This window comes from Vigna angularis, chromosome 10, assembly GCF_016808095.1.
Source record: "Vigna angularis cultivar LongXiaoDou No.4 chromosome 10, ASM1680809v1, whole genome shotgun sequence".
NCBI classification, from domain to species: Eukaryota; Viridiplantae; Streptophyta; class Magnoliopsida; order Fabales; family Fabaceae; genus Vigna; species Vigna angularis.
This window is the reverse complement of record NC_068979.1, coordinates 21,117,488-21,140,754: the sequence shown is the minus strand read 5'-3', so window position 1 is coordinate 21,140,754 and position 23,267 is coordinate 21,117,488. Positions and strand designations below refer to the sequence as shown.

The 23,267-nt window shown below is 30.3% G+C and overlaps 1 protein-coding gene across 1 annotated transcript; it reads right to left on the bottom strand.

The window, feature by feature from the left end:
- Positions 1-13,299: 13,299 nt before the first annotated feature.
- LOC108320064 (probable mannitol dehydrogenase) lies at positions 13,300-14,663 on the bottom strand. Its single transcript, XM_017551403.2, has 3 exons — positions 14,505-14,663; positions 14,297-14,410; positions 13,300-14,162 (listed from the first exon to the last, which is right to left on the bottom strand). Exons 1-3 carry the CDS (start codon positions 14,600-14,602, stop codon positions 13,730-13,732), a joined length of 645 nt encoding a protein of 214 aa, XP_017406892.1. The 5' UTR covers positions 14,603-14,663; the 3' UTR covers positions 13,300-13,729.
- Between the last annotated feature and the right edge of the window lie 8,604 nt (positions 14,664-23,267).

Sequence of the window (23,267 nt, the reverse complement as noted above, 5' to 3'; positions counted from 1 at the left end):
AGCTGAAATGAGGATTGAAATTAGCTTAAGTTGTCGATGGTGAGTTTTAAACGTTGGATAATTATGTATCTCCCCCCCTCCCCCAATTGGTGGTCCGCAAGGATTGCAAACATCGATCAGTTGGCCTAAACATCTCATTAGGATTAAACCACACAATGAATCGACTTGTATCACCACTAATATTGTTACACATATTGTATATATTATCCTAACTAATGCCATGTTTGCTTTGTGTGTAGCAACATGAAACAGAGTTGCACGTGGCTAAAAGAAATTGTCTCTTGAGGATCCACTAGTCACATTGACGGAGGTTGCTGCAACCATAGGGATAAAGTCAATGGAGATTCATTGGGATGCTACTGTTTTTGGCAAGGATAACGAGCTTCCATTGTACATATACAAATATGATTCAATTGAGATCTTAGTAGGCAATGAGGAGTTCAATATACTTGTTTTATATTTATGGATGATGTACGTAAACTTTTAAAATCATTTTTATTTGTTACTGATGAACACCTCATATCAAATTTAGGACGTTAGGGCTTGCTTGAATAGAAAATAGGTAAATCCAGTAGCTAAATTGATCGAATAGGGTGAAATGAAGGTAGTCAAATTGATAGAAATGCGGAAACAGAATAAGCCACACCACTTGGAGGAGGTTTCTAGATAAGTGAGGAAGATTTGTCACTTTGAATAGTGAAATTCAAAGATAAGGATTAAACTTCCGAAGAAGAACTGGAGATTTTAGAGAAAACCTTAGGTTTGAATTAACTCAAATATGTCTTTACAAATAATACAACCCCCTATTTATAGCTTAAGGTAAGTTGTCCCAAAATTAGATCAAACTAAACATGGATTAACTCTTAATTACAACCCTTAATAAAATAAAACACAAAATAACATGTGTGGGGCTGTGACTCAAGGTTGGCCTTTGACCTTCTTCGAAAACTTCCAGTTAACTGAAAGATCGGTAGAAAAGCAGCTCGACACCCCAGCATGGCTATAAGGCAGCACAGAAGCTCGACACCATGAAAGCTTGGCAAAATATAGCTCGATAACATGGACCTTGCTAGCATGAAGCTTCAGGAGCAGGGAGTTTATCACCATAGAGCTTGGCAACATGGAGCTTGGCAACATGGAGCTTGGGAGCAGAAAGCTCGATAGCAAAGCTAGATAGCATGGAAGCTCGACAACATAGAGCTTGGTAGAATGGAGCTCGGTAGCATGGCAACTTAGAGACGGAGCAAGGTCGCCTCTCATGGAAGGGCATGTTAACTGATTTGAATTCTACCATTTTCATGCCTCTTCCCTCGGTTGAGCTCTCATTTTGAAGGTCCTAACCATGCTTTCATCACTTACCTTAGTGATAACGGTTGAAAATACTGTTACCAATAAGGAGTATTGGTAAATCTTGAAGAAATTTGTTTTGATGATGCTACAAGAAGTTTTAGTTGAAGAAGATATTAGAATTAGTTAAAAGCAATTTGTAGAAATTAAATGTAGTAGGAAATTCTTGTAAACCTTGTAAACTTGCATTTTTAACTGCAATAATCGATTATGGAATGGCAATAATCGATTATCACAAAGTCATACAGGAATAATCGATTATCTCTTCATATAATCGATTATCACATTTTGAAAACCCTGTAACGGACTTGAATAATCGATTATCACTTACAATAATCGATTATTCATGGCAGTTGGGAGCTGATCTTTGGCACTCAGTGTACTTGGCTATATATTTTGTTTTGGAGAAATTAGAATAAAACGTTGTTGAACAGAAGCTCTAGCAGAATACTGTTTGTCAGAGGAAGTTCTCAGAAGCTATAGTTCAAGTTCCCTTGCTTGGTCTCGTGAACAGGAGAGGCTCGCGTTTCGTGTGTCGATTGTCGGAGCAAGCTCTCTTCGAGTTAGCAAGGTGCTCTGCCTGGTCTCGTGAATAGGAGAAGCTCGCGTTTCGTTTGTCGATAGTCGGAGCGGTTCTCTTCGAGTTGGCAGAGTGTTCTTCTTCCGGTTCGCTCGTCGAAGGAAGGTTTATTTATCTGCTTTATTAACTATTTGTTGTAATCTGTTAAACCATTTTTAGTGAAAAAGGTTAATCACTATTTATAGTGATTAACGACTAGACGTAGAATCTTTTGATTCGAACCAGGATAAAAATTCTGTGTTGTTCTTCTTATTCCCTGCACTCATTTTATTTTACGTATATCAACTGTTTGATAAATTTTCTCAAAGAAAATTATTTTTACTAAAAGGACCAAATTAATTTTAATTGTGATCGAACACGCTTTCCACTCTCTTTCAAGTTTTTAATTCCGCTGCGCGACTCTATAACGGTACCGATTGTTCCAACAATTGGTATCAGAGCTTGCTTTGATATTCTTTCAAACTTTTGCGAAAATGGCCGGTCATCAAAATCAAGTATATGCTGAGGGTGCATCCATCAACAGACCACCTCTTTTTACTGGTGATAACTATGCATTCTGGAAAGTCAGAATGGAAATTTTTATGGGGTCTGTTGATAGAGGCATCTGGGAAGCTGTGCTAAATGGTCCCTATATTCCTAAAAGAACTGTTGATGGTGTAGAAGAAGAAAAACCATACTTTAACTGGACTCCTGAGGAAAATAGAAGAGCCCAATTTGACATTAAGGCTCGTAATATTATTTCATCTACTGTTGTGCTTGATGAATTTTATAGAATTTCTGTGTGTAAGACAGCACAGGAAATGTGGGAAGTTCTGAGAGTCACACATGAAGGAACAGAGGATGTGAAACGTGCAAGGAAGAACACTCTCATTCAGGAGTATGAGATGTTCAGAATGCAACCTGGAGAAACAATTTCTGATGTCCAAAAGCGTTTCACTCACATAGTGAACCACTTGACAGGGTTGGGTAAGACTTTTGATACTGATGAATTGAATGTAAAAATTTTGAAATCATTGGACAGGTCGTGGCAACCAAAGGTAACTGCCATCTCTGAGTCTCAAAATCTCACTCAAATGTCAATGCCAATTTTGTTTGGGAAACTCCGTGAGCATGAGCTTGAGTTGAGAAGATTGACGGCTGAAGAAGATCAAGGCAAAAGAAAGACACTAGCCTCAAGTCCGAAATCTCCAAAGTAAAGAAATCTAATAGGATTGAAGATGATGATTCTGATGATGAGGAGAACATGAGCCTCATGATAAAGAAATTTGCCAAGTTTATGAAGGCAAAAGGTAAGGACAAATTTCATAAAGAAAGGAGAGAAAATCAAGAATCTTCTTCAAGTGTTAAATGCTATGGATGTGGAGAAAAAGGACACATGAAAACTGAATGTCCAAAGAACAAGAAAAGTGAAGAAAAGAAAGAAAGGAAATTCCCAAAGAAGAAGAAAGCTTACATAGCTTGGGAAGACAATGCATCTAGCTCAACAAGCTCAAGTGATTCAGATGAAGAAGCCAATATTTGTCTAATGGCTGAATCAGAAGATACTGGAAGCCAAGTAAGTGATTCCAGCTTTGAATCTAGTGAATTTGATGTACAAAAGGCTTTTCTTGAATTGCTTGATGAATCTGAAAAATTGAATGTTGCTCATAAAAATTTGAAAAAGGAATTTAAACAATTGCAAATTAAGTATGATAATGCATTAGATGAGGAAGTCATATTAAGAAACAAAGTTAGTAATCTTGAAACAAAATTGTCTGAATCTAATTCAAATGAAAAACCTGTTGAGTGTTTATCTTGTAAAAGTCACATGTTTGACATTGACATATTAGAAAATTTACTTTCTAAAGAAATCAAGTCTATCTCACATGTTCAAAATGTTTTTAGGAAGAGCAATCTTAGAAATATAAACATGCATCTTCATAAAAAGTCTAAAGTTAAGAGAACTCGTAGAGTTTGGGTTGAGAAAGGGACTTTTGTGAAAAACAAGGTGCATGATGTTTGTTGTTTTTATTGTATGAAAAAGGGACATACTTCTAACAAATGTAAAATTAAACATTTTGATGTTCCAAATGGAAAATATGCTTGGATTCCTGTTATAAAGTAAATTGTCTCTAACCTCAAAGGACCCAAATGAGATTATGGGGACCAAAACTCTATTGTTTTTACTTTGCAGGTTAAGTTTTCAAAAGGATAAGAGAGCTCTATGGTATTATGCTCTTTGAAGTGATGCTACAAACCAGGATGTAACTCCATCAAGTGGTATCCAAAAGCCTTCATTCAAGCACCAAGTAATTGAGCTAAGTGTTGTTTAAACTGTGGTGTTGCATCCTGTATTTACTTGATCTTCCATTATTTAGTTACTGTTATATTCATGCCTGGTTGAGAAAATGATATGTTGATCACTGTTTCATTCATCCTGTGGTATGTTCGTGTCTGTTTACACATTTTGATCAAGTGAATTCATTTATTTAAAATATTCAGGTGTTGAATTTCATTCATGTCATGTAAAGCCATGTGCATTGTTATTTCAGTGCTTTGTTGATAATTATCTATTGAATTTGTGTTTAACTGGCTTAGTATTCAATTTCATGAGTACTTTGAAGTTACTTTGGTGTAATCTCTGTCAAGCATAAAAAACTATGAAAAAGTCATTTAAATGAGTTGGCCGACAGATTTTCATTAGAAATTTTTAATGATTAAGATATGTGAAAATTAAATTGTCATTTCTATTTCAAAGTTGGTTCTGTGGAGATTTATTTTTAAGTTCAAATGCATAACGAATGAGCTATGATAATATACATTGAGAGCCTGGATGCAGAAAATGAACTTATCAAATTTGCATAATTTTGATGTAAATTATTTTGTTTAAAAAATGTTGAAAGATAGCACCTGAATCAGCTCTTGTGATTGAATTTTTTTTTTCATATGTTGTTTTGATATGCATAGTTGAATATATGAAGTTGAACAAATTGGGATATGAGAGTGCATGAATCATAGTTGGTGTTTGGGAAGTTGAAATTTGTGTTGTCAAAATTAGTTTCTGAACTGATTGTGCTAGTTGAAATGCTTTCTTGTTAAACCTGGAGATAGATTTTTTGAGCTTAGAAGAGAGTTAGGAGTGTTAGACATATCTTAGAATCAAAATCTATGCAAATTTTTGCATTTTTCGTAAACTTAACGCTTCATAATCGATTATCACTAAGTTATAATCGATTATTCATGCATTAAAATCAATTCTGGAAAATCTTGAGCAGATAATCGATTATCATTATGCATAATCGATTATCATGCAATTCTGGGCAGTAATTATTGAACTGATAATCGATTATCACAAGCCATAATCGATTATCACGCTGACAGGTTCAAAAATAGAGCCGTTGGAGCATCCCATAACGGCCATAAACGACCATAAACGGCTAGTTTGTCCATTCTTCTTATAATGTAATATTTATTTTCATAAATAAAATGATCTCTTGATTATATGCATCCTTTGATTAATTGAGGGGGAGATCATATTTAGGGGGAGCCTTCAACATCCGATCTTTTTGCTTCTGATCAAAAAGGGGGAGAAGAATAATACAAGGGGAGAAGTATAAATTATTACAGGTATTGCTAACCTTGTTGTTGTTTGTTAGCTTGTATGTTTTGCAGGTAAGCCAAACTTGCTTTTAAAATTGAATTTTTGATCATCATCAAAAAGGGGGAGATTGTTACCAATAAGGAGTATTGGTAAATCTTGAAGAAATTTGTTTTGATGATACTACAAGAAGTTTTAGTTGAAGAAGATATTAGAATTAGTTAAAAGCAATTTGTAGAAATTAAATGTAGTAGGAAATTCTTGTAAACCTTGTAAACTTGCATTTTTAACTGCAATAATCGATTATGGAATGGCAATAATCGATTATCACAAAGTCATACAGGAATAATCGATTATCTCTTCATATAATCGATTATCACATTTTGAAAACCCTGTAACGGACTTGAATAATCGATTATCACTTACAATAATCGATTATTCATGGCAGTTGGGAGCTGATCTTTGGCACTCAGTGTACTTGGCTATATATTTTGTTTTGGAGAAATTAGAATAAAACGTTGTTGAACAGAAGCTCTAGCAGAATACTGTTTGTCAGAGGAAGTTCTCAGAAGCTATAGTTCAAGTTCCCTTGCTTGGTCTCGTGAACAGGAGAGGCTCGCGTTTCGTGTGTCGATTGTCGGAGCAAGCTCTCTTCGAGTTAGCAAGGTGCTCTGCCTGGTCTCGTGAATAGGAGAAGCTCGTGTTTCGTTTGTCGATAGTCGGAGCGGTTCTCTTCGAGTTGGCAGAGTGTTCTTCTTCCGGTTCGTTCGTCGAAGGAAGGTTTATTTATCTGCTTTATTAACTATTTGTTGTAATCTGTTAAACCATTTTTAGTGAAAAAGGTTAATCACTATTTATAGTGATTAACGACTGGACGTAGAATCTTTTGATTCGAACCAGGATAAAAATTCTGTGTTGTTCTTCTTATTCCCTGCACTCATTTTATTTTACGTATATCAACTGTTTGATAAATTTTCTCAAAGAAAATTATTTTTACTAAAAGGACCAAATTAATTTTAATTGTGATCGAACACGCTTTCCACTCTCTTTCAAGTTTTTAATTCCGCTGCGCGACTCTATAACGGTACCGATTGTTCCAACAAATACCGTTATCTGTTATGCAATTTTGATATTAAATCAACCCTTTTTGGACTTAGAAGCTTACTTGAACTCATGTTTTTAGTTTAGTTTTGTGAATAAGTGAGTAAAGGGTATACTTAATGATATTATCACTGAATTCCTTTGATTTTGTAGGGTTATTGGTATGATTTGGAAGAAGAGCAAAAGTATCAAGGAGTTGAAATTCAAGAGGGACAGTAAAAGCATCAAAGAAGGAGCACAAGAGGTCACGCAGGGCGTCTGGCGCCCCATTAAGGGCGCTGAGCACCAACTTTTGTGTCATATACCGCTTGGGCACCCTCTAAGGGGCGTTGAGCGCCAGTTTTCTGTAGTTTCACTCGGTTGCCCCCACTTAGGGCGCTGAGTGTTGTCGACATTGGCCCATGATCCAATTCAACTGTATATAAGGACTTGGACATCCTAGAGGGAGTATCTTTTGACATAATGGACACAAATTCAGATTTTTCCAACTCTCTGGAGGCAGAAGTGGATGCGGAAGCTCTCCTCTTTGGTTTTTAGGGTTTATCTTTCATTCTCATTTCATTGTTCATCTAGTTTCTCCATGACAAGGGGAAACTAAATTGAAATTGTTGGGGGATGATGTAACCTTGCGACTCTCATGTATTTGAATTTGTTTCAATTGATATATGCTTCTTTCATTAATTGTTAGGGTTATTCTTCTTTGCTTTATGCTTGTTATGTTTAACTCATTCATGACATGATTATTGGTTTTCGTGATATGGACACATATGGGGAAATCTAGGTCTAGAGAATTTCTACCAAAAGCAGTATTGCTCAGGGATGGGGATATGAGTTTTGGTCATCTTAAGCTTCTAACCGTAATGCAGAATTAATTATTAGGGATGCAAGGGATTGTGGTCTAGTAATTAAGGATAGACTTTCTTCGTCGAGGGATCGGGTTTTAAGTAATTTAGAAAGTGATGTTAACAATTGAATGAAGAAGATGAATTCTTATATGCATGAGAGTAAACTAGGTGAAATCTAAACCCCAACAACATACTCATTTCATATTTTCAATATCATTCATTCACCTTTGTGTTTCTCTTCAATTGATCAAAAGTGCATTCTTATTTACTTTCTTATTTTTGCATTCAAAACCTTAAAATTGTTTTTCAAAGTCTTAATTAGTTAAGTAATTGCATGACTGTTTAGTGTCGTGAGTCTCTTGGGAAACGATACTTGGTCTTACCAATTATTATTACTTGATACAATTCGATAGTGGAGATTTTTAAGGGATGTGAGACTTGGAATGCTTCCTAAGTTTTCCAACAACGTCCCTAGTGTATCTTAATCCCACGTCTCTTAAATCTTCCATTCCTAAAGGGTTTATAAGCTTCCTATCAAGTCTAGAATTCAAAAGCTACAAACTATGCATGATTACTTGCTCTACAAGCAACAAAAGGAGAAAGCTTATTTATTCTACTCTTTTTGTGCCTTTTTTGTTACTCATAAACTCTTCATTGTTACCCCATCTATGATCATATCAGATAACGAGCTTCCATTGTACATATAAAAATATGATTTAATCGAGATCTCGGTAGCTAAATCTATCGAATAGGGTGAAATGAACAATGTCAAATTGATGGAAATGCGGAAACAAAATAAGCCACACCACTTGAGGAGGTTTCTAGATAAGTAAGGAAGATTTGTCACTTTGAATAGTGAAATTCAAATATAAGGATTAAACTTCTGAAATATGTCTTTACAAACCAATACAACTCCCTATTTATAGCTTAAGGGTAAGTTGTCGCAAAATTAGGTCAAACAAAACATGGATTAACTCTTAATTACAACCCTTAATCAAAGAAAACACAAAAGCTAGATAACATGAAAGCTCAGTAGAAAAGCAACCCAACAACATAGAAGCTCAAGCATGGTTATAAAGCAACACAAAAGCTTGGCAACACGAAAGCTCGACAAAATATAGCTCGATAGCATGAAGCTCGATAACATGGACCTTGGTAGCATGGAGCTTCGAGAGCAGGGATTTTAGCACCATAGAGCTTGGCAACATGGAGCTTGGTAGCAGAAAGCTCGATATCAAAGCTATATAGCATGAAAGCTCGACAACATAGAGCTTGGTAGAATGGAGCAAGGCCACCTCTCAAGTCAGAGACAGATCAAGGTCGCCTCTCAAGTGAGAGACAGAGCAAGGCCGCCTCTCATGGAAGGGTATGTTGATTGATTTGAATTCTACCCTTTTCATGCCTCTTCTCTTGGTTGAGATCTCATTTTGAAGGTCCTAGTCGTGCTTTCATCACTTACCTTAATAAATTTGGGTATCAAATTTAGGTATCTTCTCATTTTGTATCAAATTTAGGTACTTGCATTCTTTCTGTTTGGAAGCAGGAAAGGATGACACATAAGGGTTTATAGACCCTCATTTCATGATCCCAAACGAGTAACAAGAGGCCAAAGACAAAATAGTACATCATTAATTCTATAATGCAATGAAAGAAACAAGTTTACCTTGTTTCATATATAGATAAGTAAATATATCCTTATTTTTAATTTCATAACTTATAGTTTTTGCATTTTAATGTTTGAACTAACTTTCAATGAAATCATTATTGGCACATGCTTGTTCTATTAGTATCAAAGTGTACCGTGTGACACCCGGGCACTGACGAGGGCGGGGAGTGATCGGTGCAAGAGGCACGAAGTGCAAGGGGCACAAACAAGGAGCGACTCCTGGTAGGCTTCTAGTGGAAGGGACACATGGATGAATCGAACATACACCGGAATGAGAGGGATCTGGAGACTGTATAGGTATGGGACTATACAGTTGAAGGATAGCTTAAAGGGATTGATTTGGCTACTCATACCACCAAAATCCATTTGTTTTTCGGTAGCCTAACCCATAAGAACTCTATGGTTAAGCGTGCTTAGCCTAGAGTAATTTAGGGATGAGTAATCTTCTGGGAAGTTTTCCCGAAAAGTTTGCGAGTGAGGACAAAGCACATTGGAAAACCTAGTGGTGATGTGTGGGGGTAGTTAATATTCCCTGTAAGTTGTTGGGACGTTACAAGTGGTATCAGAGCCTAGCCTCTTCTAGTACGGTGTGGTTCGAGGACGAACCATGCGAAAGTTGGTGGGCATGTGACACCCGGGCACTGACGAGGGCAGAGAGTGATCGTCGATGCAAGGGGCACAAACAAGGAGCGGAGTTGAAGGATAACTTAAAGGGATTGATTTGGCTACTCATATCACCAAAATGCATTTGTTTTTCGGTAGCTTAACCCATAAGAACTCTATGGTTAAGCGTGCTTAGTCTGGAGTAATTTAGGGATGGGTGACCTTTTGGGAAGTTTTTCCGAAAAGTGTGCGAGTGAGGACAGAACACGTTGGAAAGCCTAATGGTGATGTGTGGGGACTGTAAATAGTTTTGCTCTTTGTATAAAAGGTCTTCCCCTTGCTTGAAACGTATCATAAAGACATATGTCTATTTTAAGAAATGCTTACATTGACCTTGAATACAATGTCATGTTTTCTAACATTGAATGTTTTTATTTTAGTGCTTTTAGTAGATATTATATATTCAGTGGTGGATCAACGGTCACAACTCAAAATGTCACATGGATTTCCTTACAAGTATTTATAAGATATTATTCATTTACTTTTTGTATTATTTAATTTATCTAAATATTTCTACTATGGGTGTACTGCAATTAACAAACTAGGAGCTATGAGTGATAATCATTGTGCAACCCGGTTATCAAAGTGATTGGCATGAGATAATATGTTATATATAACTCATTATTAACTTTCATATGCATTAATTTTAACTTCTAGTCACTTTTACAAAAGAGTGTTGTTCCCTCCACCACCACCAATTGCTCCTTACACCACCCCATATCCAATTTACCCTTGATATAAAACGGATATCAACATCCGTTTCACCATTCCATACCCAATTTTATTCAACGAATGTGGCAACATCCGTCGACGGATGTGGCAACATCCGTTAAAGTATTTTATTTTTTTGTTTTTTAAAAATTATATTTTAATTAATTTATAAATTACTTTAATTTTTTATTTTTTTATAATATATTATGAAAATTAATTTTATTTAATTAAATAATTATTATTAAATTAATGAAATAATATTTATATATTAATTTAAAATATATAAATTAATAAACTAAAAAAACTACGGATGGCACATCCGTTTCATTTATAATATTTATATTATAATAATTAATTAATTAAATAATAACATATAAATTAAATTAATAATAATTATTTTATTAAATAAAATAAAATTAATTTATATATAATTATATAATAAATTTAAAATAAAACTAAATAATATTTATATATTAATTTAAAATATGTAAATTAATAAATTAAAAAAAATTACGGATGTGACACGTTGGTTTAACTAATAATAATATAAAAAATATTATAATAATTAATTAAATAATAATATATAAATGAAATTAATGATAATTATTTTATTAAATAAAATAAAATTAATTTATATATAATTATATAATAAATTTAAGATAATTAAATGGTTAATTTAAAATATATAAATTAATAAACTAAAAAAAAAACTGCCGATGTGGTACATCCGTTTAACTAATAATAACATTAAAAATAATATAATAACTAATTAAATAATAATATATAAATTAAATTAATAATTATTATTTTATTAAATAAAATAAAATTAATTTATATATATTTATATAATAAATTTAAAATAAAATTAAATATTAATTTAAAATATATAAATTAATAAACAAAGAAGAAGAAAACTACGGATGTGGTCACATCCGTTTATTTAATAATATAAAAAATGTTAAATTAATAAACGAAAAATTAAAAAAAAAACTTGAACGAATGTAGCATATCCGGTAACGGATGTGACATATCCGTTGAAGTATTTTTTATTCAACGGATGTCGAGATCCGTTGAAGAAAAAATGTGGGGTGTAGGATATTTTAAAATATAATTCAAAAAATGTGGTGGTGTAGGGAGTAATGTGGGGTGGTGTAGGGAGTAACCCTCTTTACAAAATTTCAAAATACCCAAGTCCATTGGATTCAAAAGCATTATCTTATATTCAACAAGCATGGACAATATTTTCTTGGTTTAATCATTCCAACAAGCCATATTTTTGGGTCAAAGTCACAAATCGATCCCTCAATTTTCTTTTGTGTTAATTGACTCTCTATTTTTTAAAAATTGATGCAATCATGTCCTTTCCGTTAGTACAACACTAACATGTTAAAGAGGATATCACGTGTCAGATTGTAGTTTTTTTATTCTTTTAAATATTTTTTAATTAATTTTATTTTTTATATATTTTTTTAAATTGTCACCTGTCAAATGTGTCATGTGACAATGACAATATGATGTGATAATGATAGTGTCACATATCATTATCATGTTACGTGTCATTACACTAGTCACAATTTAGTCCGTGCATTTTTATTTTTATCTTAATTCAATCCTTTTTTTAAAAATTAAATAATTTTGTCTCTCTACATATTAAAACAAAATTTAATTTCTATATAATGTTATAGAAATATGTTTATTAAAAATTATATTTTATTAAATATTTTTATTAAGTTTAAGTTTATTTATATTTTATATTAATTTAATTATATAAATGTTAATTATATTCTTTAAATATATAAGTTAAAAAAACCATGCTGTGTATATTTGAAATTTTTCACCCAAAACAATATACAAAATAGTTGCTATTTTTTCAAAAAAATTATACAAGAAAATTTGTAATCTTCGTCAAAAAAATTATATAGATATTTGCATTTTTGTAAGAAAAATTATATACTGAACAATAATGTTTTGTTAATTATTCGTATATATATAGGTCATGTTAAATTTATTGTACGTTTGTATTTTTACTCTTATTTGTGATTGTATTTTGGCTTGAAAATGTTATTTTCTATTACATGATCCCAATATAAAAAATAAAAACATAAATGAATTTTCATAGTACTCTATGAAAAACAGGGGAAATGGTGGTATTGATATCACCCTTGACATACTCTATTATGAGATTTGTCACTCGAGCCTCCACACGAGCTTGGAATGTCGGTCTATCTGGGTATTATTTATAATCTAATACATAAATAGCATCTAACTAGTTAATTTAGAAGCTTTGTGATTAGGAAGCCATAAGCACAATGAATGCAATTATTGACACAATTTCAGCTATTATTTATTTTATCCAATTACTAATTAGTTGACTAAGAATACATATTAAAAGATTTAAAAAATAATTCTAATATATTATTTCAGATATTAATATAATATATATATATATATATATATTATAGATATTATATATTATTTCAAAAAATAATTCAAATAATACTTAAATTATAATTAATAAAATATTTGATATATTTTAACAACACCGTCTAGATGGTATTACCTTTGATGTGATTGTAATTTAAAAATTAATTGGATAGAGAAACAAGTATATCTATTTACCTACTTTCTAGATTTTGAACTTTTCATAACCTTACTAAAGAAAATATTATAATGTCATAGATTATTATTGGATGGGCCGAGTCAAAACTTTTTAAAGTCAAACTTTTTTAAACGATTTAACACTCTAATTATATGATAACGTAAACTAAAATATTAAATCAATACTAATCAGTTATTGCCTAGGAATGGAATATCTCTCTACCTTTTAGTAGAATAAGTTTCATGTTCTGTGGTGAGTTGTCTATATTGAAGTGTCCTCCTCTGTTTTTGATAGCACATAATTTTATTACGGAGTTGTTGTATATTTTTTGTTTTATTTTTAGGTTTTAACTCTCTTTTTTTATTAGTAATCAATTTCATTCATTAGTAATAAATATTTAATTATAATTTTATATTTTAAAAACATTTTATCTTTATTTACTATTTTGATCATAAACTTTTAATAGACATTTTTTTTATTCCACTCGTATTATATAGATACTACATTTTCAATTACTTCAAATAATTTTGTACTCCACTAATATATTTTTTTTTTAATTTTTAGAAATTGAGGCATGTTGAAAATTTATTAAAAATAAAAAATATGAATTTGAGTTTTGTAATTTGACTTCTAAATATGATTAGAGTTCATAATAGACCAATAATTTTTTCAGAGTTTGCAAAATTACAGCCATATGGCCTAGTCCACCGAGACCAACCACACCCACATGCAGACCAGGTTTGTCTCGGGCAAAATATCTGAGAGGGCTATAAACTGTGATGCCAGCACAAAGGAGAGGTGCAGCAGCATCAAGTGGTAGGCCATCAGGAATTCGAACCACAAAGTGTTCATCTGCAACCATTGAATCAGAGTAACCTCCATATGTGATGCTACCATCTTTATATTTGGCACCATACGTGAGAGTATATTGTGGACAATAATTCTCAAGATTGTCAGAACAGTTCTGGCAGCTGCGGCAGGAATCAACCAAGCATCCCACACCCACCTTGTCCCCAACTTTGAACTTTTCTACTTTGCTTCCCACTTCTGTCACTACACCAGTCACCTCATGACTGCACCATTTTACATTATTAGAACAAAAATCTGTTATACCTAATATAACAAAAGCCTTAATATATCAATGACTGAAATCAAGAGTCTCACTAAATAAATTATAGAGTCCTTGAGCATGTCTTAAAGTATATACCCTGGGACTAGTGGATAGGTGGAAGTGCCCCATTCGTTCTTTGCGTTGTGGAGATCAGAGTGACATATCCCACAATACAACACTTTGAATGCAACGTCTTTTTCACCAGCTTCCCTGAAAAATAAATTGCAAAACAAAAACTGAATCTGTTAGTTAAGTGGGTGGCAATTAACTTTGTTCTTAAAATTTTATGTATTTATTACAGAACCTTCTGGAGAAATTGAAAGGTGAGAAAAAACCAGAAGGGTCCCTAACTGCCCATCCGAATGCTTTTCTGGGATGCTCAAGTTCAGCTTGTGCAGCCATTTCAATCTGTTACAGTATTTGGATCAGAAAATAAATGCAATGAATGGAGCAGTGAGGGCGCAGTAGCAAGAAAGAGGTATTTATATAAGTGCATTCATGATGAAGGTTGTGACATTGACGTATTTGGTACGTAATGTATGTCTAACGTATCTGGTGACGTTGTTTCTTGATCTATAAGCTTGACATGTAGTGAAGGCGGCGTTGTGGTCATTGTGTTCAAAGTGAAAAGGCATAAAGAAATGGATCCTCGTTTACTAAAAAGGTCTTTACGAAACTTTGATCACTTTTGAAAATGAATGCGAGAAATTGAGAGTATTTGAGAATAAATATGTATTGTTTTTTTTTAAATTTGAAAATGAAAAAGAATAAATTTAAAAATAAAGTGTGTGAAAAATTTGATTAATATGATAAATTTAAAAAAGATTAATACATAGAAAATGAAGATTATCAAATCCTTCTAATGTTATAAGTAATTTAAATTTATATTTATGAGTTACATATGAATCCATCACACAAACTCAACTTCACATTTGTGGTTCATCTTCAATCAAAAATTGTGGTTTATCTCCATTTTTATCATTATGGAGATTGTAAATAATAGAATATTAAGAGCTCGACAATACACCTACATTTGACAACACACTTCCTATCAATGAACACAAAATTATGGATCCATGAATCACCCATACAGATAACTTACCTCAAACAACTCAAAACACTTATCTCTCCACCACATCCAAAGAAAATGAACTCAACTTCTCAACGTCTAAAAATTTATACATTATATGGGAATCTCTGTCTAATCGCGTAACCAACTATGCACGTAAACAAACCAAGCTGAAGATAAAAATGTATTTTCATAAATAATACCTAAAATTAGCATAATTAAAGAAAAATTCAAAAATCATTCCATTTTACAAAAACTTCAAATTTTCTCACTTCCAAATACGTAAATATAATTTCATTCTCAAATTCTTCTTTCCCAATATTTATAAATAAATAGTTTTTCACCCGAAAATAACACCATAAAACCACATGGTTTTTCTACTCTACGTTATAACTCATTTTATTAATTTCTTATTTGACTAAATTTATATTGTAATTAAATAACTTAATTTAATATATTATCGTTATTAAAAAACGTTATCTCCTTGTAAATGGTGAACCGTGTCAAACCATCTTTTCTCTAAAGAAATATTGTTCTATTATATTCTTTTACAAGATAAACAGTATACCATTAGCTATTCTCTGCAGTATAATTAATATATGTTTTTCATCTTTAAATTATTTTAAATCAATAAATTAATATATAATTAATACAATAAATTTAATAAGTAAGTATTTAAATCAATAAATTTAACAACTATATAAATTAATGTAATTATTTTTAGGTTGAACTGTACTTATATCTTTCAAATTCAATTTTTAACGAAAATAATTATTTCTAACAGTAATTATTATATGAATTAAAAATATATAAAAACTATTTAAAATCTTAAAACATCATCTAAATAAAAAGTTATTATTAATTATATTATAATTTAAATATATAATTCATACATATTTTTAACCAAAATTTAATTTTAAAATAAAATCATTTAAAATAAAATTTAGAAAAAAAAGATAAAAAAACAAGTCATTGAAAAGTTAAAGTGAAAAAAGCCAACTTTTCAAGTATTAAAGTGTTCGACTTTTCTCATCTAAGGTATCACATACAATTCAATCATCAAATTTAAGTTCTCATAGTTATATATTTTTAAGAAATTCACCAATCCAATCAAGTACCCCTTGACCTAGCCAATTGGACGTCGTGCTTCCAATTTATCTACCACACATTCTGCACCAAACACCATCTTTGAATTTTATTACAATTTACAATTTACTATAACTAGGGTTAGGTAAAAATAACTTATATGTACTGTACTGTAACTATATTATGCTTAAAAAAACTGATCCACTTTTACTAAAAATTTAGTATATTATTTTATGGTTTAGTTTTTAAAAATTGAACTTATAAGAGTTTCGGTTCAGTTAACTGTGAGAATTGTATCTACTCTTTTCTCTTCTCTATTTCCCGTTCAATTGTTCAGTCTTGCTAAGAAAACCTTATTTAATAATAAAATATTAATAAAAGAAACCGTTCAAATAAAAAATTAATAATGAATTTTTTAAGACAAAATTTTTTTATCACAAATTTTTATATTTTTTTATCAATAAACATATATTACTTTTTAAATAATATTATTTTAAGTAATAAAAGTAAAATATATTTTTTTAAATTTAATTTTATTAAATGATTAAGTAATATAAATCATAAAAAAAGACTATATAAACAAAATAATACTTTAAATATATTATATTCTTTAACATATTATTAAATATGTAAAAATATGTTAAAAAGACTTTTAATGATATTAAAATGTGTGTAAGCGCACACACTAAAATAACTATTTATTTTAAAAATCAACTTACTTTAAAATAAATATCAATATTATTATTTTTAAATGATAGTATTTTACATACTAAAACTAAAATATATTTTTTAACGTTAAATTTTATTAAATGACTATATAAAGAAATATCATAAAAAAGTAGTAATGTAGCAAAAATAATTAATATTATAGAAATATCAAATGACAAAAAAATTAACAAACGTTTATTAAGAGTAACTTTTCTAGTATCATCTTTTATTATATTATAATAATTAATAAATATTAGTTTAATTTTTACATAATGAAATATAAATAATAAATAATTGATTAATAAAACAATTTTACGAGGGAACAAAATAAATATAAATAAAAAATTATTTTAAAATAAAATAAGTAGATAAAAAGATAAAATAAATTATATACACATATAAAAAAAAATATATAAATAAATAATTAAAAAAATAAATATAAAAGTAAAATAATATTCATGACAAAATAAGTATAAATAAAAAAATAAAAAATAAGTATAAATAAAATAAATAAATAAATAATAAAATAGTTTTCATACACATATAATAATAAAAGAAATATAAATAAAATAGAAAATAATAATATCAAATAATTAAAAAGTTAATTTGTAAGACACTTATGAATAAAATAAAATAAAATAAATATTAAAATAAATTTCAATTAAAAAGAACATGTATTGTTATACTATTCAGTTTAAAAACTAGTACAATTCAATTTAAAAACTAGTACAATTTAGTTTAAAAACTAGTACAATTCAGTTTAAAATTAGTATAATTCAGTTTAAAATTAATATAGTTACTAGTTCAGTTTAGTTTATATTGTAGTTTAGTACAATTTAATATAGTTCAGTTCAGTCCAGTTTGATAAAACAAAAAATAGTTCAGTTCAGTTTGTCTGAACTGTTTTATAGCTCAGTTCAATTTAGACAAATTAGTTTTTAGTTCAGTACAGATTTTAGTAATTTCAGTTCTATTTGCTCATTTCTAACTATAACATACTTTCATATAATAAAATAATTCTATATTTATATAAGTATATTGCCCAAAAAAAAATCACCCATTTACTTTTTATAATTAAAATTTCATAGTGACCAAACTCATTCCCACTTCAACCTTGCATTTATTTATTTCTATGGTTAAGAATGATATCTTGCTTTTTAATTTTAATTATAAATTTTTCTACACTTTATGAGCTCTAGATGCAAGAAGCATTTTCGTGTCTAAATGGATTATCTGTAACGTTCTTGTCCATTTAAAAGGTGCTCTTGGACCTAACCAGTATTTCTTTTAGCACCTCCATCTTTTCTCCCGTCACCTCAATAAACGTGGAAAAGTCTAAATTCTCTTTAACTTTGAAATCTATTTCTCGTTATGCAATTTAAAACTTAAAAATATATTAAAATTTTATCATGTGTACTGTATTTCCATATATGTATTATTAATTATACAATTTAAAATGAATTACATACTACACAATTTAAAATATGATTATGAATTGCATAAAAAAAATGTATTTTAGACCACCCTAAGAATATGATTATAGATTGTTAATTCTAGAATGTATATTTTAAATTATACAATCATGTTAAAAGAGTTTGGAATGAATCATATGTTAGTGGCTAATATTCACTAAAAGTCTTTCAAAAAAAAATATGTCGAGTTGTATTAATACTATGTTTTGAAGTTAAGCATAATGTGACCAAAATGTATAGAATAAGTGAAATGTAATTTAATAGATGATATGTATTATTTCTAATTTGAGAATGTGTAATGATGTTAATGATATAAAAGTAATGTTAGGGTAACACACATTTATATTAATGTAAAATGTTATATGGGTAAAATGATTATAAAAAATAAATTTATATACTTTTAAGAAAAAATAAGTAAAAAATAAAGAAAAATAGTCAAATGAATCTAAAAAGTCTGTAGAAGTCAAAATATCATTTCTCAGTTATATAAATTTAGAATGAGAAATGATAGTTTCACACATATTTTTTATATTTCTTTCGACATTATCTTTTTTTTATTTCTTTTTTTAAAATATAAAAGTTCACTTTTTTATAACTATTTTATTTTTGTAACGTGTGTCAAATAAATATATATCACTCGTCCATTACTCATTTAGAATATATGTTAATGTGCAGTATAGACCACTCTTTGATTTTGTTTGTCGACTCTCTCAAATTTTATTTACCCTTATAGACATGTTTTTCATGTTTTTTTTTAACATATAAAGATGATGGATGAGCTAGTTTTATAAATTGTATTTGATTTTTTTTTATTTCTTTTGAAAACAGTGGTGTGAAAAATTTAGGAAAACAGATATAAAATAAGTAAATGTAAGGGAAATCGTGGTTAGGATCTTAAATTTTTTTGTCTTTTTCTTAATAAAATTTTTGAAATGTATATTTGTTAATTGAAAATGATTTATTATATGTTTAAATTTATTTATTTCTTATTATTTAACATATTGTTTTTCTTTCTCTGTCGTACTTGAAACATGAATTAAAAATATTAGATATGTGATTATTTTATTATTATTGTACTTTATTTTGTTAAATATATTTATGTTTACTGCTAATATTAGTGGTGATACTAAATAGTCCTTTACTATTCACACCTCAAAGAATTTCATGTAAAATGCTTATTATTAAAACATATATATTATAAAAATTGAAAGCATATAAAATACCAAGTAAACAATAGTAATAATAATCAGTGAGCACAAACTCTGTTATTAATCACTAGGTTCTAAATTAAAATTAAAATTTATAACTGTATTACTTATTAAAATTCTGTTTAATCAATAATTTAAATTTAAAATCTTGAATATGTTCTAAGAAATACATTCACGTAAAAGACATCTAAACTAAAAACAAACAACTCTGATAATCTTTAAACAAGATAAAAAAGAAATTAGAGAAATGAAGTGATTAATATTGAATTAATTATACATAGAAGAAGAATGCAGAAGTTCACGAGTCCAAATGTATGTATGAATGCATCATAAATAATGAAGAGATGTAGCAGGGAGGGTAGAAGCTTGGCATGCATGAGCATATGAAAGGTGAAGAAGGTAAGAGAAGTATTCAGTAATAGGGACATAGTAGCACTGAGAGCTACCATGCTGCTGGATCATCGGTTTTCACAGAAATTAATTAATTATTTTCATTTATTATTGTTAAGATCTACGAATCAAAGACGGCTTCGTATTCAGCCACTTGCAGCAGCAGCAGCAGCATGCAGAATCGTCAGTTTGCAGTGCAGATAGATAGGTAGATAATATTGCTCATCATACTGCATTACCAGGAGCTGTATACGTAGCTGTCTACAACAACCATACATTGAAGAGGGTATTTTACCTTTTTCTATATATATATTATTATTATTATAATATAACAATATTAATGTTTTCTTTTATGACATTCAGATTCAGTCAACCCCGTGTTTCGTATCAGAAGTGATAGCGATTGTTCATTTGACGAACCTTAATACTTGGCGTAGGGAAACTATGCTTCTGAATTTTGTCGTTAACATTAACTTCCATCGATATGATAAATGAAAAAGTACCGAACGAATCAATGGTATTGTGTTGGTACTACTTCCTCTTTATTATTTACTACTACTACCACTGCTGCTTCTTCTTTTCCTTTCTGCATTTATTTGGATTCTACATCTAAATAGATAAATCTTAATACACATCACTTCTCACTCATAAATTAAAACCACAGAATTTTTCCCTCTTTATGCAACACATCCATTCCAATTACTTTTTTTAACTAAACTCTAATCTTCTGATGTCACACACTGACTATTGCATAGTGCAATATACCATGAAGTTCCCAAAGATATATTTAGTATACATTCAAATGGTTTTGTATCAAAGGATAATGGTTTGGGTTTGGTTAACTCAAGAAAAAAAATTGGCTGGAATTAATAGATTCAATCTGGTTTAAAATAACATTCAATTTAGACTAATTTCAATCATGTTATAGTTCATATATCATCATCACTTTATATATCAAGTTTAGAATATATTAACACTAATTTGAGGTTTTTATTTAAGACAATCCTCTTTTGTTAGACCATATAGGACCACTGTGACATGTCATTTATAATCCACAAATTAACCTTTTTTTTTTATATTGTCCGAATTCATCTTTATCGTGATTGAGGATTTTTGTAGTCACCATGGATACGAGTACAGATAATATCATATTTTTTCAATTAGATACAGGAATCGGATAAATATATATGAATGCATCCGATTTCATATCCATCCCAATATATATTTTGTTCATGTTTAAATTATTAAAGTATCAATATATATATATATATATATACTATTCTCTTCATTCTCTCTTTTAATTGTTTGTCTTATTTGTTAGAATAAACAAAACATTTGTTAAGGGTGGTTTATGTGTTTGTAAATCATACTTTTATTTTTTAATAAAAATATTGAGAAGTAATACAGTACCGGTAAAGTCTCTATAAGTGCCTTGTTGTTGATATCTGTGGTTTTGCTCCAGCGTATGGTGGTTCTGGTCATCTATGGTGGAGGTGGGAACCCTAGCAGAGCTCTATACTCTGCCTTCTCTCTAGAAACGTTCATCTCTCGCTTCCTCTCTCTTGATTACGTGGTACACTCCTTTTTAAAGTCAGCTTTTGCCCTTAAGTGTAATATGGTATCAGAGCTTAGGTTGTTTCCTTGTGTGTGTGTGTGATAAGTGTGAAAAAGAGTTATTTTTATACTTATAAATGAGCTCAATCTTGTAATTATTCATGTTGTTCCTCGTTGAAAAGTTGTAATAGGTAGTAGATTGTTATGTAAAATATTGTACAGGAAATGGTGTATTATTTAGACTATGTCAGCCAATTTTCGCAAAGCGAAAGCCAAAATTTGCACTGCCAGAAGAAGAAAATTCGCATAGCGCACCAGTACCTGTGCGCTGAGCGAATAACATTAGTTAAAGTGCAGCAGTTAAGAAAATTCGCATAGCGCACCAGTACATGTACGCTTAGCAAATTAATGAATTTAGGTGGCTTTAAAAGACGTGACAGAGCGACAGAAACATTCTCTTCGGACAGAAGTTCCGGACAAAAGAAAGAAACAAAAACATCTCAGGAACTTCCGGAGCATCAAGACACCACTTTTGCAAGGGATTGCTTCAAATGTGTACGTTTAGATGACTAGGAGTAGTTTTTCTTTCGTTGGAATTGGATGTAATGAACTTACTCTGATGTAATTTTCCTGTTCAATATATCGTTGTTCGTTCATATGCTCTTTCTTGAATTTACTATCATTGTATGGAAATATAATGTTATTTGAATGTTTATGATTATTGGAAAGTAACTTTGAACATGGACATAGATAGAGCACCTAACTGATTTGGGATCTAGAGATAGACTCAATAACTTGGTCATTCTTAACATCAGACTTAATGCAAATTGTATGTTAAATTGACTAAGGGATTAACATTTTGATATATTAATTTAGAACTAGTTGCTAAGGGATTAGGACTAGTATGCCTTGATGTGAATGTTTGAATGAAATAATGATATATTGTGTAGAGTTTTATCTTCATATGATTCATGAACCCAATTCCAACAAAGTTTCTTTTAAATATAATTCCTTGCACACCAACTGTTTGATAAAAATACCAAAAAGAGTTCTTGTATTTTTTTGTACACTTTGATGTCTAATTGAGTTATAAAAGAAAGAATTGTTATGTGTTGCACAAGTCCCTTGGGAGAACGATACTTTGAACTTACTCTATATTACTTGGAACGATTTGGTATACTTGTCAAAAAGTTATCAGTGTGTGTGCGCGCGTGTGTGTGTGCATGTGTGTGTGTGCGTGTGTGTGTGTGCGTGTGTGTGTGCGTGTGTGTGTGTATGTGTGTGTGTGTGTGTCTGTGTGTGTGTCTGTGTCTGAGAAGTGGGTGTGTGATATTTATCTAGGAGTGTGTGTATCCAGAAGAGAAAAAGTAGGTGCCTTTGGCTGTGTAGAAATCAAAGAACCTGCAAGAATTGGAGGAATACAGGGACCATTACCAGTATTTGATGGGAAGCAGTTTGATGACTAGCGCATCAAGATGCAAGCAATCTTTGGTTTCCAGGATGTTTCAGAGGTGATAAAAGACGGATTGCCTGAGTTGAGTGACAGGGCGTCTGAAGAAGAGAAGAAGAATTACAAGACA